The sequence below is a fragment of the Rattus norvegicus genome, chromosome 15, assembly GCF_021556685.1.
Source record: "Rattus norvegicus strain SHRSP/BbbUtx chromosome 15, alternate assembly SHRSP_T2T, whole genome shotgun sequence".
NCBI classification, from domain to species: Eukaryota; Metazoa; Chordata; class Mammalia; order Rodentia; family Muridae; genus Rattus; species Rattus norvegicus.
Window position 1 is genome coordinate 4,995,738 of NC_141548.1, and position 18,301 is coordinate 5,014,038.

The 18,301-nt window shown below is 41.9% G+C and overlaps 1 protein-coding gene and 1 pseudogene across 1 annotated transcript; one reads left to right on the forward strand and one right to left on the reverse strand.

Annotated features, from left to right (window-relative positions):
* The first annotated feature begins 993 nt into the window (after positions 1–993).
* LOC134482244 (small integral membrane protein 14-like) lies at positions 994–1,293 on the forward strand (annotated as a pseudogene).
* Positions 1,294–12,201: 10,908 nt separating this feature from the next.
* On the reverse strand, positions 12,202–15,427 carry LOC148000683 (uncharacterized). The gene is made up of 4 exons (XM_087586920.1): positions 15,268–15,427; positions 14,359–14,518; positions 12,857–12,988; positions 12,202–12,414 (listed from the first exon to the last, which is right to left on the reverse strand). The coding sequence occupies exons 1-4, from the start codon at positions 15,356–15,358 to the stop codon at positions 12,213–12,215; spliced, it is 585 nt and encodes a 194-aa protein (XP_087443046.1). The 5' UTR covers positions 15,359–15,427; the 3' UTR covers positions 12,202–12,212.
* Between the last annotated feature and the right edge of the window lie 2,874 nt (positions 15,428–18,301).

Here is an 18,301-nt window from a genome sequence, read left to right on the forward strand (position 1 = left end):
TTCTGGCTGAAGCCGGTTTTCCTATGTGACATTAGGAAACAGTTGTAATAAAAGAAAGTTTCAAACAGCAAACTGTTCTGATTCTGATGGACACAAGTCTGATACTAGGCTGGAATTCTCTTCATAACTTTCGATACTTTTGAAAATAAAGGATAGATAGTATAATGTACTCGAATCCTAAAATACTGTGAATTATGCATTTCATAAATATGCATTACATGACATTAAGTTGAAATTGCTGGGAATTGTACTTTCTTCTATCCCTATAACCACTTGGCTCTGGACAGAATTACTAAAGAATATGATGACTTGGGCTGTGTGTGTCTCTGTGTGTCTTTGTGTGTTCTGTGCGTGTGTTTATGTGTGTCTCTGTGTTTCTTTAGGTATTTATGTGTTTATATATTTATGTGAAAATGGAGGCTCTGTCAACTTATGGTATTTTTCACAGTAGCTATTGTCCACAGTGTTTTATGAGATGAAGTCTTCATTATGGCAGATGGAGTCAGAGAGACTACAGAAAGATCAAAGTATGGGGCTGGGGATTTAGCTTAGTTGTAGACGCTTGCCTAGAAACCACAAGGCCCTGGATTCGGTCCCCAGCTCCGGGGGTGGGGGGAGATCAAAGTATAGAGGAAGGGGCAGGGAAGATATCACAGCAGTTGAAATCACTTACTGTTCTTCCAAAGGATCTGGAATTGGTTCCTGGTAACCATACAAAGACTAACACCAACCTCGATAGGCAAATCTGTCTCCCAGATTCTGCCCACACTTGACAACCTCGTGATCCACCCACCCATACAAAAGGGAAAACACAGATCCGGGTCTAGTGGCTAAGAGTGACATGGTCTATCTAATCCGGAGGGGAGGAGGGTGGCGGCCAGCAGCAGCGGCAGCCACAGGGGCGTCCAGAACACTCCAGACCACCTCCCTCCCCACCCACCACTTGTTTGGGTGGCTTTAAAGAGTTGAGTAAAATCAAGCTGGTAACCAACTATGACTGAAGGAGGATTTGATCCCTGTGAATGTATTTGCTCTCATGAACGCACTATGAGAAGACTCATCAATCTGCTCCGGCAGTCCCGGGCCTATTGTACCAACACAGAATGCCTTCGGGAATTGCCAGGGCCCTCCGGTGACAGTGGCATCAGCATCACTGTGATCTTGATGGCCTGGATGGTGATCGCTGTGCTCCTCTTTCTACTGAGGCCTCCTCACCTGAGAGGCTTCAGCCTTCCTGGAAAGCCCTCCAGTCCTCACAGTGGACAGGTCCCGCCAGCCCCTCCTGTGGGCTAACATCCTGGTGTGGGAAGCAGCGATTGTTTGACACCCTGCACGACCGAACGACTGCAGAGAACCTGGCACTACCTGTCTCTCCTTTTCTATCTGCAGTTTCATGAGCTTCTAGAAGTTTCACTTGCCAACTGCCTTTGTTTCCTGTGTTGCCACAGTCCTTATTTACAGTATACCTGAGTAAACGATTTCTTTGAAAAGTCGAGGGCTATGTTGGTTGGCCTAAGCTTAAACTTTCCACTCGTTCTCCCTGGAACACTGACCATAGCGACTGTGGTGGTTTCTGGCCCAACTGAAGGAAAATTAAGGTTTCTGCATTTAAGTATTTTAAGTGGTTTGGATAGATTTTAATTCTTTTTATAAGGTATTTATTCTGGGTTGTCTGGTATGAATGACAGAACCATGCTGTAGTCACTTTACTGTGGTAGTTTACCTGTGGGTGGCAGTTTTCTGTAGTCCTTGACACTGATGCTTTAGATCATTTTCCTTACAAAGTCCAGCTGGCTTATATGGCTAGAATAGGAAAATCGATTTGGTTGTTTAATGATTTTTTAAAATAATTCCCATTAAAAATTTCTGATGTTAATACTTTAAATAAACATGATTGATTAATATTTTTAAAAGAGGTAAAACACTCAGAGACCTAGAAAACCATGGATGGCTTCCTCTTTAGTCAACTGGAGCCACAAAAATGTCAGAATCACAGAGCCAATCAGAATTCACCTGAAACCAGACACTACAGAAATGATCTCATTTATATAGAAAGAATTGGCTGATAGGAAAGGATAAGCAAAGTTGCTCACCACAACCATGAAAGGACTCTTCACAACTGGGCATAGTGACTCAAAGTGCCAATTTCAGTGCTTGGGTACATTCCTACAGGATCAAGCCCACCCTGCTCCATCCAGTAAGTCCATGACATTTAGGTCTGCCAGATTAAACTGAGAAGTCCTATTTTTCCCTTTTTTTAGTATATAATATCTACTTGTGAGTACATTGTAGTTATCTTCAAACACACCAGAAGAGTGTATCAGATCACATTGCAGAGTTCTGTAAGTACCCATGTGGTTGTTGGGATTTGAACTCAGGATCTCTGGGAGAGCAATTGGTACGCTTAATCCGTGAAGCATCTCTCCAACCCCTGACAGATCCTGTGGCAACATACTGACTAAAATTCTCTGTACATTCATTCAAAGAGTTAATATTTCCAGGCTTGAATGACAATGGTACATTTATAACTTAAATGAAGTATTTCATAAGTGACACTGGTCTCAGATATTGAAGTGGTGGGTGAACTATCAGAAATAGAAGGATGCTGCAGGCCCCTGTATATCTATGCAGGATAGCAGTAGATGTAATTGCACTTTTTATATATAATACACATAGCTTTCCAAACCTATTTATTTTTATTTTAGTTTGTTTAAGATTTATGACGTATAGAGCATTCTGCCTGCATGCATGCTTGCAGACCAGAAGAGGGCGCCAGATCTCACTGTAGATGGTTGTGAGCCACTATGTGGTTGCTGGGAATTGAACTCAGGACCTCTGGAAGAGTAGCTAGTATTAACTGTGGAACTACCTCTCCGGCACCATTACTTCTATTCTAATCTGCCTGGTGTCTCCAGCAATTTTCTTGTGGATGTTCTCTTGGCATGATAAAGTTTGATTTTAACCTGTGCGCTCAGAAGGGACACACATCTGCAATGACATGTTCATTTGGGGTTTTGTATTTGTAATCCAAGATCTTTTTATTTGTATTTAGCATGGAACTATCTATGTAAACAAGGATGTTCTACTCCCTGCCTCTGCCCTCCTGCTTGAACTCTTGAAATAACAGTGGACCACCACCATGAAAAATCACAAAAAATCCACAAAAAAGCAATTAAGTACCTACTAGGGCGTTATGAAATATACTATCACGTTAGATGATTCACGGCATGGCGTATAGATTAAAAACTTGTAGGTGGCCACTTCGAGGCATTGTTCCATTGGACTAGACAGAAGACTCTGGCATGAATTTTCTAATGGCGCTAAGTGCCCTTTCATTTTTCTGAAAGTCTTTTGGACTTATGCCAGAGTGAGGGATGTGCACGAATCTCACTGGATATTAAGTGTCCATTTCCTTTAAAGCTGAGGTTGGGTTTCTTTCGAGAGAGGAGTGCTTGTGACTGGGATGATTCAGGTCTCCTCCAGCCAAGGCAACTGTGGGAGAAGACATCACTCAGGTGCACTAAATTCTCACTTCCACAAGCTGGCACCCCATACCTAGCAAAACATATCCTCATTTCTTCAGGACAAACATGTAACACCATTTGGGTAGAAGGGGTCAGAACAAGACCACTCTTCTGTTTCCCTTTTATTTATTAAGTGGTGATCACCCTTATACACAGCAGACTGCTGTGGTCAGAATGGAGGAAGGTGATAATTTAAGGCCCGTCACTAGTAGGAATTAAAAGTTGACATTTTTATCCACAGATAGTATACTAACATTTATGAAAATTCCAAGGATATAATCATTAAGGAAAATTTGCAAGCTGATTGCCCATTAATTATTATATATCAATTGTATAAAAAAATCAAAGAAAAGCTATTGCTAAGGAGTACTGATCAAAAAGACTGCATATTTTTATTTTTTCATTTTAACTTGGTTTCAAATGGTGTGTGTGTGTTCCTACATTTTAAATTGATGTCAACAACGAGAAACTGTCCAGAGGGATAAAAAGAAATGATAGAAGAGGTGAGGAAAGGAAGGACAATGGTATTGAGAGGCAGAGATTGGCACAATATATGGTGTATACATATATGAAAATTAGACACACACACAAACACACAGACACACACACACACACACACACACACACACACACTTGTGCAATAGCAGCAAGGTCCTTAGCAGGTAAAAGAACTTGCTACACTAGTATGATTATCTGAGTTCAATACCTGGGACCCATGGTAAAAACATGGACTGAATATTGTGGCACATATATGCACAGACACACACATATCCACTGGCAAAGAAAAGTTTGAAAATTCATAAGCATTTGACTTTAGAGGCACAAGGATCAGGAGTTGGGAATGAGGTCACCCCAACATTCAGTTACCTCAGAAAACCCAAGAACTGAAATTGAGCTAAGCTAATGAGTCCGATTAAAGTGTGGCAAATGCAAGAAAAAAAGAATTTTAATGTGCAAATATGCACGGCATAAAGCACAACAAATATTAGGTTAGAAATATCAAATTGCTGGTCCTTTATATTAGTTGATAGAAAGAAAGTAACAAAGAAACAAAAAAGAGAGAAAAGAAACTAAACGACAAACTTATGAAGGGAAGTAGAAGCCATCAAAATAAAGGCAGGGAATGAAAGAAAATGGGCTGGGGTGCCATGCTTGAAGGAGGAAAAGACTTTAGACTCTCTGCTCCGATGAAGCTGACTAAGGCCTTGCCTGCGGGTCCTTCACAGGCGCTTTTGTGCTGCTTGCTCAGCTTGGGCACAGTTGTTTGTCCTCTTGTATCCTGTGCGGATTCCAGGTAAGGCAGGCAGGGGGAGAGCCAGGTCTCCAGCTAACTGGCTAAGCTGCTGTGCTTCAGAGCACAGGGTGCTTTGTTGCAGCTTGAGCAGGAGCTCCTGAGTCTGCACAGCCGCTGCCACAATGTTTCCACCACACTCCTGCTTTCCTCCCATGTGAAATCCCCTTTGGAGTCAGGTTTGCTGCTTGCTGTTGTCCTGAACTGCTGCCAAAGAAAAACAAGCTCCTTCCTGAAGAACTATTGCTGAACAGGTCCTCTTCCCCCATATCCTAATAACTTTTCTCTTCCATTAACTATGATGTGGGCTACTTATTAAAAGTAGTTTGCAAAAAACTTTGCCTCCATCCTGCTGTAGTAGAAATAAGGAAAAAGGAAGCAGGTCCTTTTGTACAAAATACTTTATCAGAGGTCTTAAGCTCCTCAGGCTTCCTCAAAGAAGCTCTGAAGGCAATTTTAGGAAGTATCTAATAATATTGTATGTGATAAAAGAAGGGAGGCCCTTGGGTCAACAAAAATCCAACTTTATTAGTCTGGTCTCTTAGTCTTCGGTGAATCTATCCAGGCTCTTCTGGCTTTTAGAGTCTCTGGGAGAAGTAATGTGTGATTCTCATAGGAGGACTGACTTTGTATGTTACCAGTACTTTTTCCCTTGCAGCTTTTATTACTCTTATTTGTTCTCTATCTTCACTGTCTTAGGAAATATATGCCCAGGGGAATTTCTTTTCGACTCCAGTCTATTTCATACTGTGTGCTCCTTTTACTTTGATGAGTCTCTTGTTTAAGTTAAGGACATTTTCTTCTGTGATTTTGTTGAGAATTTTTGTTTGTTTGTTTGTTTGTTTGTTGGTTGGTTTTTGTTTTTGTTTTTTGTTTTATTTGCCTTTGACCCAAGTTTATTTTCATCCTTCCTATATACTTTATTGTCTTTATCATTATTATATTTGTTATTTTGCAGAAAAATCCTGTCTATTTCTTGGATGTTTTCTTCCAGGATTGACTTCCCTCCTTCCTTTCTTCCTTTGCTTTTCCTTTATTCCTTTCCCCCCTCCACTCTTTTCCTCCCTTTGGATTTAAGATTTCTTCTATGTATCCATTCCTTCTATCATCTCTTCAATGCCTGAGGTTCTCTATTCCATCTATTGGAGTCTGTTATTAAGGTCTGCCTCTGAGAGACTATTTGAGTTCCTACATTTTACTCATCCACATCTCTCTGTTTAGGATTTCTTTATTCATTTCCTTCCACAGTTATTGTTTTCACACATTTCTTTACTTTCTCTTTAAAGGCCTCTCCCATACGTGCAAATGCTGTTTTACAGTCTTTTTTTATTATTGTTCTTCAGTCATGTTGACATATTCAGGGCCTTCTGTCATAGTGTTGATGGGCTCTAATAGAGATTTGAATGCCCTGGCTGTTACTGGTTGTGTTTCTATGCTGGTCTGTAGTTATCTGGGCTTGGGAAGATTGTAATTCTAGGTGCTGAATCTGGTTTTGTGTGTAGAAAGTATTTGATCCCAACCATGGATTTCTGCCCATCCTTTGCCCAGTTAGTTTCTGGATAAAAGATTCACACTAGCTTTATATCTATGATAATCCTTAATTAGCACAAGAACTGGGCAGATAGCTATCCTCTATACTATTATGCATATTTTTCCAATAATTCTGTTATATAATTTGCCATGGTTTTGTCTGGGATGCTTTTCACTCCAATTAGCCAACTCACATGGCCATTATTTAAAGATTCTTACCTCATGGTGGCTTCTCCTCTATTTATGTTCTTCTTTCTACCACGTCTGTCATGGTCTCCCACCCCCAATTGGAACCACCAGGGAACACCTATCTTAATTCTGCACAGCTTTTGACTATAGGCATTTTTATTTACAATTCAGAAATAACTTGGAGGTAAGGTCACATAAGAGTATGCATTGGTGTTTTCTTTCTTTCGTTTATTGTTGTTATTGTTGCTGCTGCTCCTGTTTTTATTTTGTCTTTTTTTTTCAGAGCTGAGAACCATATCTAGGGCCTTACGCTTGTTAGGCAAGTGCTCTACCACTGAGCTAAATCCCCAACCCCGTTGCTGCTGTTTTTAATTTGTCTTTGTTGGTTTGGTTGGTTGGTTGGTTTTTGAGACAGTGTTTTTCTACTGTACTAGCATTTTCAAAAGCCAGTTGCTTGATTAAGATATCTGGGGTCAGAGAAAGGCCTGAGTGTTAGTATTCTGCTAGCAGCCTTCTGATGGAGAACTCACAACTCATACAGCACCACACCTGCTTCGAGGGTGACACGTCCCCACCTTAAAGATATTGAACTAAACATCTGAACCTATAAGCCAGCCCCAATTAAATGTTGTCCTTTATAAAACTTACTTTGGTCATGCTATATGTTCTCAGCAGTAAAACCCTAACTTCATGGTCCTGTGAAGGATAATTTCCCCAATGTAGGGGACTGCCAGGGTATTGAGGGCACATAATTTAGGGCAAACATAGTCATGAGCCTATTGAGTAGCGCTGACCTTAAGTATTAAATTATCATTTTCAGTTCTGTAATAGCTGCCAACTGTAGGCTGGATACAACGGGGGCTAGAATGCCATATACATCTAGTATAGGGCAAAGGGAAGGAGCATCATCCAGTTCCACCAGTCTCTAATGCTAATTTAGTTAAGGTCTAATTTAGAGTTCTATTTATCCTTTCTACCTGCCCTTAACTGTGGGGATGATATGCATAATGAAGCTTCCAATTTGTCCCCAAGATCTTAGTTAGTCACTGACATTTCTGAAATATGAAGGCAGGCCCATTATCTGGTCCTATTATTTTAGGTGCTTCAAATCTGGGAAAATCTCTTCTAGTATCTCTATCCGTCTATCCAGGAGGAAATGTCCACAAAAACCAGCAGGTATTTTGAGCCATGTCTTTCTTCCTTAATCTCTGTAAAATCAATTTTCCCAGTAGAGGCCTCCAGGCTCTTACCTCTCAGTCAGGAGTTTGGATATTTGGGGTGACTGGGAGTGTTGCTCAGCTGATAAGCTTTAAAGTTTGTCATTCGTTTTACTCCCAAGTGAGTGACTCTGTGGATCTTTCTGAGAAGAGTTCTTGTTAAAGAGATGGATAATATTAGCTTACATTCAGTCGATCATCACCATCCCATTTAATTTCTTTTTCTCCATATATCAGTTGATCTAGGTGGTTCAGATAGAACAGTATCCAATCTAGAGATGCTGTTTTCTTTAAGACTATGTCCTTAGCGGCCTTGCTAGCCCATGTGTTATCTCTAGCCATTGGTTTCTTTTTCCATGATGAGGGCTTGTGTTAATGTTATTAGCTTGGCCTTTTGAATTGAAGTGTCTGGAGGAACAGACTGAGTCCAGACTACCTCCATTTCCAGTGTCACCACTGCCCCTGCTCTCCTCTGACCCTCATGGGTAAAGCTGCTTTTGTTAATAAACCAGATCTGTTCTGTCTCTGGCAGAGGAGAATCACTTTGATGGAGTGGACAGTCCAAGTCAAGGTCGGGCAGCAGAAATGCACGGTTCGGGGAAACAGGTGGCTGGAAAATATGTAAGCCATGGTAAATTGAGAAAGTCTGAAAATGAAGCCTGTAGGCATTACTGAACAACAATCAGAATTTTGTGTGTGTGTGTGTGTGTGTGTGTGTGTGTGTGTGATGAGTCGCAAAGTTAACTTATCTGCATCTTTATCCAACAGTGCTGTGGCAACAATAATAAGCAGGCAATCCTGCTGTCACTGAGTCCAGTTTCTATGATAAATAAGCCATTGGCCATTTCTATGGTAGTCTTTTCTCCTGGATCCAGGGCTTTGTTGGCTAGAGGGGCTCTAATTCATTCTTCTTGTCTAATCTGCACTCTTCTATAATCTTTGCAACTTTTATTAGCTTGTATCTGTAACTTTTATCTAATATTTGGCACTAATTGAAGAACGCCGTGTACTAGAGTTCTCTGTTTTCTCTTATTTCATATCATATCTAAACACTGGCCAATTATTGTTTAAACCTGCTTGCAGAGCCTGGTGGCAAATCTGGAGGAGATCCCTAACCCTTACACCCATTAAACAACCAATCTGGGTGGGTTCCCTGTGGGCCCAAGGGCCAGTTTCTTGGCCTATGTCTGTGGTGAAGAGAACCTGTAAGAACTTTTCGGGGGAGTTGGTGTCATGTCCTGAATACAGTTTATTCTACATTATGCCATCCTGTGGCTGGTCCCTCAGGGGAAGAGATGCCTCAACATGAGCCTACCAGAGGCACCCCCTTTCTTTATATACAATAAATCTTTTTCATCTTAAAAACTCAGAGACCACATTTACTCGGACAGGGAGCATGCATTTCTCTTGGCAAGAAGGATATTCATTTACTGAACAAAAGATGTGACCAGGAGTCAGTTGCAAACTCTGTTAATGGATACATATGACCACTTGGGGCCTCTCCTGTCATGGACCTGGGATGCCAGACTGCACTGTGTCTGCCCTAGGCAGAAGGAGAGGGGAAGAGGGGATAAACCGGTGAGAAATGTAAAGCCTGGAGCTTGTCCTGAGGGAAAAAGAAACTCAACAAATGACTGCTGAGTATTGAACTCAGGACATCTGGAAGAGCAGTCAGTGTTCTTAACCACTGAGCCATCTCTCCAGCCCCAAAGCTAACACTGTCAACACGGATGGAGCTAACCGCTAGGCTGGACTCAGATTTTGTTCACGTTGACAAAGAAGTGTTAGCAGGGAGGAGGAGGGAAAACTTCTGAAACACTATATCCTCTACTGCTGACACCTTGGGGAGGTCCTGTGGCCATTTAACATCAAAAGCAGGCCACTCTAAGTTACATTAAGTGGTCATTAGTCCTAAGAACCTGTCCCATGTCAAAAAATTTCGTCAGTCCAAGTCCAAGAACACAGAAAACAAAAGAACAACTAACACAAAGTACCCGCTTTCGCAGCTGAAGTACACAGACCAGCCTGTCCATGCCATGGACAGGATAACTCAGGCCTTCTGCTCCAGCCACTGGCCAGATCAAAGTCCTGTTACTGAGGCTGTCCGAGCCCTCATTAAGCTTGCACATATGAATCTAACCAAAAGCAGAACACATGGAAGCTAGATAGAGGCAACATAGACAACTGTGGTACATCGCTCAAGCTGTCACTTCCCCGATTCACCACTCTCCTGTGGGTCTCCTCCAAGAGGTGAGTTTACTGGCCAATACACAAAATATGAGGTACAAATTGAACCACTACCTGAACCTCCTGAAATGTCACTCACAGAGGAGGAAATCTATGTAAAGGCAAGAGTTTAGTCATTCCAAAATATCGGGGTCATCCCATTTCAAAGAGAGAAGTCCCTGAGCAGAGTCTACCAGGGAGTTATATACTTGCAATTAGGGTAGAATTCAAAAAATTGGGGCAGAATTTGGACAAAGGTAACTATATAGGGTACAATCAGGGGGGAGAGGCAACCTCCAAATACACTGGCAGTCAGTGGGCTGTTCTGGGACTTTCTGAGGGTGTCGGATGGGGAGTCACAGGAGGCTTTTTCAACAGTCTGGTTTGCAGCTGTTGCAGGAACTACACTAGCTCTACTCCTCCTGGAAGGGAGGGGTCTTTCTGTGCTCAGAGGTTGGTGGTGGAATTTTCCCACTGGCCTCAGATTTGTTCCAACTCGGGCTCTTTCATGGGGACTTTGGATTTGGAAAGCTGTGGGAATGCTTTAAATAGGGCTTAATGGGCTATCCTAGAACAAATATGGAAGACTTTGTTGCTGAAAGTGGTTTAAATTGTGTGACTCTGTCCCAAGCCTTCTGTGAAGAATTTCAATATTTGCTTAGAGACTCTTTGGGGAGATTTTATGGTAAAGAATGTGGCTACCTTTTGGATTTGTCTGAAGATTCTGCGTGAGACCTAGATTAAGAAAATCAGATAAATTGAATTGAAAAAGTAAGTCTCAGAAACACCACTATGTGGCCCCCCATCGTCTCATATGTTTGAAGAAGCCTCTGGAAGCCTCAGAGTGGAATGTGCAGGTTTGTATATGCTTGGCCCAGGGAGTGGTACTATTATGAGGTATGGCTCTTTGGAGTAGGTATTTGCTTGTTGGGTCAGGTGTTTCGCTGTGGGTCTGGGCTTTAAGACCCTCATCCTAGCTGCCTGAAACTGAGGATTCTGCTAGCAAACATCAGATGAAGATGCAGAACTCTCAGCTCCTACAACACCATATCTGCTTAGATGCTGCCAGGCTCCCACCTTGATGATAAAGAACTGAAGATCTGAACCTTTAAGCCAGCTCCAATTAAATGCTGTCCTTTATAACATTTGTCTTAGTCATGGTATCTGTTCACAGTAGTGAAACCCTAACTAAAAACTTCACATAGATGCCTGGAAGTCTAGATAATTAGCATGCAGACCCCATAAATGTGTCCCTACATATCTCAAGAAACACTTTGTTCAGGTATGATCCATTGCAACTAGTAAGGAACACGATGAAGGACAAACGTCCACGGTAGGGGCTGGAGAGATGGCTCATCATTTGAGAATTTGTTTCTCAAAAGACCTGCAGGGCACCTAACAATCCTCTGTCACTTAAGTTCCAGGTGAAACCCAATGACCTCTTCTGGCCTTTGGGGAACAGCATGCACAGACCTATAGAAGGCAAAACACTCATAAATGTAAAATAAATCAACGACAACAACAAACAAAAACAAAAGCACCCAAAGGGGGGAAAACCAAAGGAGAAAACTCATAGGGCACCTTTGCCTGGATATTTTGTCCAGCTTTTAAAGAAATCTAGAAACTGAATTGTAAACTATGTGGTCTGCTTGAGTTGAAATCCCAAATGGAACATAGTACATTGTCAAGAACAAAAGTCATCATCCTAATCAAGAAGAACGAGAAAACAACCAACCATAAAAACCCTATCCCCTGAAAGCTCTTGCAATTTATTATCTCCTCTGTTCAGTTACAAATGATATCATGTTTGAAGGAAACCAAAAGCAAGCAATTCTGTTTCATGACTGCTTCTATACTCCCTATAATATTGTTTTATTTCCTGGGAGATACTACAGAACACCTGATGAATATTCCATTAATATGTTCAACACTCTCATCCACAAAAGAGTATATTTTAGTGGTCACTAAATATTTGATAAGGATACTGCATTGATTTTTTTCATCATGAAGTTGGTATTCAGAGTTGGACACACAATCTACACTGAAAGTACAATTTTCTTTGTATCTCAGTCTGACTGGGAAGTCATTGTGATGCCCAATCCCTGTGAGAATGCAGAGATCCATCTCTGCCTGAGAGCTGTGGGATTTCAGATGGTTACATCACACTTCAATAAAGAAGGTTCTTAAGAGTGACGAGTTCGAGATCACTGTTTGATTCACAAGGATACATTCGATTTACTCAAAAGCAACAGGACACAAGGATTCAATATCTGCGGTGTACATGGTCTTGCTGGCCTCCTCACAGAACCTCTTTCCCTCCTCACAGGATGCTTGCAGTTCAGTCTGCTCCACTAGCAGTTTTCTGTTCTCATTCATCAAAATCCTTACATTCTTCTTCAATTCATTGCATTCATTCAGGAGGTGGAAGTTTCTGATGCTGAATCAAAAACAAATAATGGTAAATCCCAGGCAGTTTCTGTTTGCCTGCGACTCCTGCAAGTACAATCATCCCTTCAAGGGCCCCATCCCCAGGCATCTCCAGACTAGAGCCACAGTTTGCATGTTAGCACCAATTAGAGGCAGGTCAAATCCCGAGTCCGCACTCCACGGGAATCAAAGTACTTCAGAAAATCCTGACACTAAGACGGTATATGCACATCAAAGAAGAGGAAATGGTGCATATGGGTGCTTATGTGTTCATGGTATTCTAAAACCATTGGCAGGTGGAGGGCCAATCCCCTCTGAGGGATGATAGAAGACCAGCAGCTATACAATCTTTCCATGTGTTTCTCATGGACCACAGATCTTTTTTCAAAGTCATAGCTGGACAGAAGTATTTCCCGCCTAGTGCTGGGGTCTCCTTTCTGTCAGTGACTCACCGGTAGGAATTGTTCTCTTGTGTGAGCTCCTTGTACTTCTCCATGGCATCACTTATCCAGTTGGTCATCTTATGCATATCCATCATTCTCATCTCATGTTGGGATTTAAGCATTGGCAATTCAACACTCAGCCTGTGTTAGAACATGACCCAAGGAACAATAACTGTCTGAACTCATGAGTTCAGAATTAGATGAAGTGTAAATAAAAAATACCCAATAAAAAATTCAAATTCAAGGAATGGGGGCTAGGGAAGAAAGTGGAAAACTCAAAGACCACAGCAAAAACACAACAGTGAGACTCAAACCCTCACTCTCCCATAGAAAATATTTCTCTGCAAATCAGCACACATTTGTTTTGAAATAAGGGCTCCTTAAAAGGCTGGTGAGATATGGTCCTATAAAGACCCTCTGTATAGGAGGAGGGAAAGTCTGAGAGCTGCTTCTTTGGGAATAACAAGTGCCAAGAATTTATTCCCACAGTGACCTTTTCTAGGTCACAATAAACCATCCTTGGATATTAAAAAAAAGAAAATAAAGTTCAAAGCAGGAAAATAAATAAATAAATAAATAAATAAATAAATAAATGAAATCAGAGTGTTCTCTGGACTACCTAAGCCCATTTATATAACACAAACTTGCTCCTTCCTATTGGTGCTGGTTAAACTCATTATCCTGGGCATTGGACGGCAGAGCCAGGGGACCAAATGGAGGGAGCCGACTTTCAAGATCTGGTCAGGTCAGCATGAAGGAATTGAACAGTTGTGTAAGAAATATAAGATATTTCCTCCAGTCTGTGCCACAGCCTTGGGTCCAACAGAAAGATGTGTGATGACATTTCTCTTGTTTTGAAAGCAGAGATTCTCAATCCTTGTTACATGACTCCCAGAGGCCGTAACTACTTTTTACAGGGAAGAGGATTCATAACACCTCCTCCTCTCAGGAGAGCCCTATGTGCCAGCAAGGTAAACAGAAGGAGCAAAGTGCTCTGTTGATCAATGACGGCCTCCACGGACTCATCACTATCATGACCTGCAAACTGTTCATCAAACAAATCCTCAGACCCAATCAAAGGTCCCAGACTCCCTGATCCTGAGCAAAACACACACAAATACTTTCACATCCATCCATACATACCAACCCATATACAAAAATAATTAGAATGCCAACTTTATCATAAAGGTGCCATAGAATCAGTGTATAATGACCAAAATCAGAGTAAGAGTGAGGACATTCAGGCATTTCATTCACACACTTAGATGCAGCAAGTGTGACCAGGTCCTTCCAGCTGTTGAAAAAATCCAATCCAACTCCAAGGAGCTCAGGGTCAAGTACAAGAGAGGTTGACCCTAAACACACAGCACCTAGCTTCTCTCACAGGCCAGCACCTGCCAAGGCTCCTTAAAGTCCAGGATGAGAGGTGAAACACTTTCTGGATGTGAGGAAATCTTGGCTTAGCAGAGAGAGCACAAGACAGTCAGTAGGTTACAGGGCATAATGACTACCTGTAGTTCAAACCATCATTGACATAAAGGTCCAGGATTCGAGAAAGTTCATCCCGCTCGATTTTACACTTCTGGATTTCAGATTTTAGTTCCTCCAATTTCTTTATACGCTTATCATGGTTACTGATGAAATTTTCTGATGATGCCTTCTGAATAAACCCTGTAGATAGATAAACACAAGTGAATGTACATATTGGATAGCCCATGGGTAGAAAAGACCATTCTGAGTCTCAAAATGGAGGTTGAGGAAGAGGAAAGGCTGGAGACTTGTTGAATCCCTGAAAGAGAAGAAAAGCTATCTCTAATGTGGACTCTTAAGCTATTTCCCTCTTCCCAACCTCCATTGCCATACATAAGCCTCACTCACTATTACATGATCCCTCATACTGAAAGATAGAATCTACCTCAGACATAAAGATTTGGGACATTGTCAGCAGATATCAGACGTGGAGCAGGTCAATCCTGGAGTTCACAGCACCATCAAACCCTAATCGTGTGTTCAAGCTTAAAGTGTCTGCAACCTCAATTCATGACTAGGGGGTGCATCCTTCCTTGTTCTTGTCATCACAGACTTAGTAACCTACAGGAATCTAGAGGATGAAGTGCTTCAGCACCCAACCATGAATGGGCACATTGTTATCCTCATAGGGCTTCCTCCTGGCATTCCTTGGCAGTAAAATTAAAAAGCTCATAGAAAAGAAGCTGCAGGCCTGCCAATTCCTGGCTCTCTGTCAAATTACTCATCAGGACTCTTGACTCTTGGTCTGCAATTGACAAATTCCAAGGCTCCTGCTTGTAAGGCCGACTCCTGAAAGGCACAGCTCAAACCTACCTCCTGGAGGAAGTTCCCCGACTCTACCCAGTACTCACTGTGCCTTCCCCAGAATGATTTCATTCTTCTGTACTTACAAGACAGGAGGCCAGCTTTCTTCTGCCTCGGTCTGGTCTCTCCTTGATCTCCCCTCTCCTTCTGAACTAGCTTGAGCAGCTGGTGAAACATGCCTGTTTGTGAACCCAAAAGGCACTGAGGGAATCCCACAGGCAGTTTGTGTCACCACAACACTGGTGACGTCACAGAAGATTCTAGTGCTCTCTTAGATACAAGAGATTGTCCAAGGAAGACATTACTGATGATGTCACTGGGAAGTTCTATGGCCTACCTGCTACCCAGCTCTCCCAAAAGCAACCAATTTCTATGGGGCCCTTTTCTGCAGCCTCTCCTGTGACCCAGGGAATATCCTTTGGCAACTTCTCCTCCAGAGTTAGATATTTCTCTCTGCTTCATCAGATGTCATCAATGCTCTTGATGGGGAGAGTTGATTACAACCCTGAATTGGAGAAGAGATTTTTGTTCGTATCTAAATCTCTAGGGACCACAAATGAGGACGATTTCTATCAATAATAAATCTACACCTGAGACGATGCACATACATACAGTCCAATTCCCAAAGTTTTCCTGTTTCCTAGAGGCCAATATATTTCTCCTATAATTTTAATTTTATAAAACCTGGATAATATTAGCTTATTGTGCATTCCTTGATAGCCAGTACTATTTCCACATACACGTCCATGTATTTCACAAAGTCAATGTTAATAATCCTACTTTTTTCAATAAAAACTCCCTTCTCTTTGGAATATAGGGGATCAACTACAGGGTAAATATAAAATCATAAATTTCTATACCTTCTTTTACATATTAAGTAGGACATCATCCCTTTCTCAAATATAGCCAGACAATTAAATTGGTCATCAGTGAGTAAAGGTCAACCTGGACTGCGTGTTCCTACATTGTAGCCCGACAGCCATCACTTCTCCAATATCTGTCTTCCTTAATTTCCAAGTCCAGGCATGAGGATATTGGGGGTTGCCCCTTGATACTTTACTCCTAGCAAACATAAGAATCAGCAGGATGGGCAGGGAGTCGAAGGGCCTGAGGTCAGGTTAAACCTCAATTTTAGTGGGTCCATAAGTTCAGGGGAAAGTCCATTTGGCATTGTCATCTGTGGCTTCTGTGTTCTTCTCCTAGGTTAGCTCAATCTGTGCTATGACGCCTCCTAACCTCACAGACATAAGAGTCAAAAACACGTCTGTCTTCTCTGGGAAGGGCTTTGCCTCTGACTCCCACCTGGAGTTGGACAACATCGCTATACAAAGCTCAAAACAGAGGTGTGGAGATGATGGATGCTTCAGAAGTTTAGGGTCATTTCTTCCAAATAAGGCACATATTTTTCCAATGTAATTTTTCCTTTGTTCTTTCACTCTTGGTGGCTGGCTTCTTTCCTGGCCTGAAGTATACTGGAGTCCAATCTTTTGGATGACTGAAGCATCTTTTTTTGAGATGACAGTCCCACCAAGGGGCCTGCTGCATACAGGCTCCTATCACCAAGGAAGTTGTTGCTACAGAATCATAGCATGGTGGTAGCAGCACATGATCTCTCACAGTCTTCTCTGCTGCACTTGCTAAAAGAATAATCGGGTTTTTTTGTTTTTTAATATTTTATTGGAAATACCTACAATGCTGGTCAGAGTTGATACATGCCTTTAATCCCAGCACCCATAAAGTTTTTTTTCTTTTTTCTCTTCTTTTTTTTGCAATTGTTGTTAGAATTCCTGTTGTTTTCTTTGGTAATTCCCTCTATTTGCTCTGTACCTAGAATGTTAAGTCCACACTCTTCATGGCCCTATTCTTCATGGTAAAGATTTTGCTCATACCACCCACACCACACATGATCACATTATTTACTTTCAAAGAAGGAAAACAGGCATGAAGAAGAGAGTTAACGTGTATGGTCTCAGGTAATCAACACATCATGAGTGCAGGATGGCATCCTAGGGTTTTGGATTACCCAAGCTTCTGGTTTTGAGATTGACAGGCCTCTGCAGAAGTCTCCAGTTGGGTAGCAGAGAGTCTGGAAAGGCTGAAATAATGGCTTCCCACGCATGGAAAAGGCTGCCCTTCAGTGCCTCTGCAGCCTGAGCAGAGGTCTACCAAGAGCACAAGGGCACTTGACCAGAGCTGGTAAGGGACTGCCTTTTGGATGATCTGTGAGACCTGGATGAACAGAGGCCTCCAGAGTCCTGATAAAGGGAAGGAGAGTCACATAGATGTGCTGGAAACAATCGATCTTTGGGCTGCAAGTCGTGCATTTATCTTTGCTGTGTAAATAGTATTTGTAAGTGACAGAGGCATCCTACTTTATCATGTCTAGTCACTCTAGTTGTTAAAGTGTTAGCTAGTGTAAACATAGTAGAGTTACTACAACATTACACGGTGTCCCATTTTGTTAAAGAACTTTATTTTATTTTTTATTTATACATATTTTACTTATTCACATTGCAAGCTGCTCACTGCCCCCTGACACCCGGTTACTCTCTCCCACAATCCTTCCCCAACTCTCCTAGTATATTCTTCTCTGGGTGTATGAGGGCCAGCTATCACAGTAGATCCCTTCTTCCACCAAAGCCAATTTACCCTGTCCTGGGGCAGGTGCTGAGGATGCTGGTAATGGATGCCTTGGGCTTTCTTCATGCTCCAATTTGCTGGCTTTGGGAAGTTCATGCAGATCTGTCTGTGAACTTGGTACTTCATATAGACAGCACACAAGAAGCACTGATTTGGATAATGTTCTTGAGAGTATATTTCAATCAAACTTACTCCCACTAATATCCTAAGAATGACAAAGGTAATGGGACACTATACATCTATTCCAGGAGTTTCCATTTCTGAGAGCAGCAGAATAGAAGCCCACAAATTGGCAAAGTTAAGTGAGGTCACACAGGGGACCTAAGAGCACACTGCTGCTTTCCTAGAGTGTATCCTAGAGGCTTATGGTATCTATACACCCACAGATCCATATGCACTGAACACCAGGCTATTCATTGCTTTTGTCACTCAGTTTGCCACAAATATTAGAAATCCCAAAAGTCAGAGAAATTTGGAGGT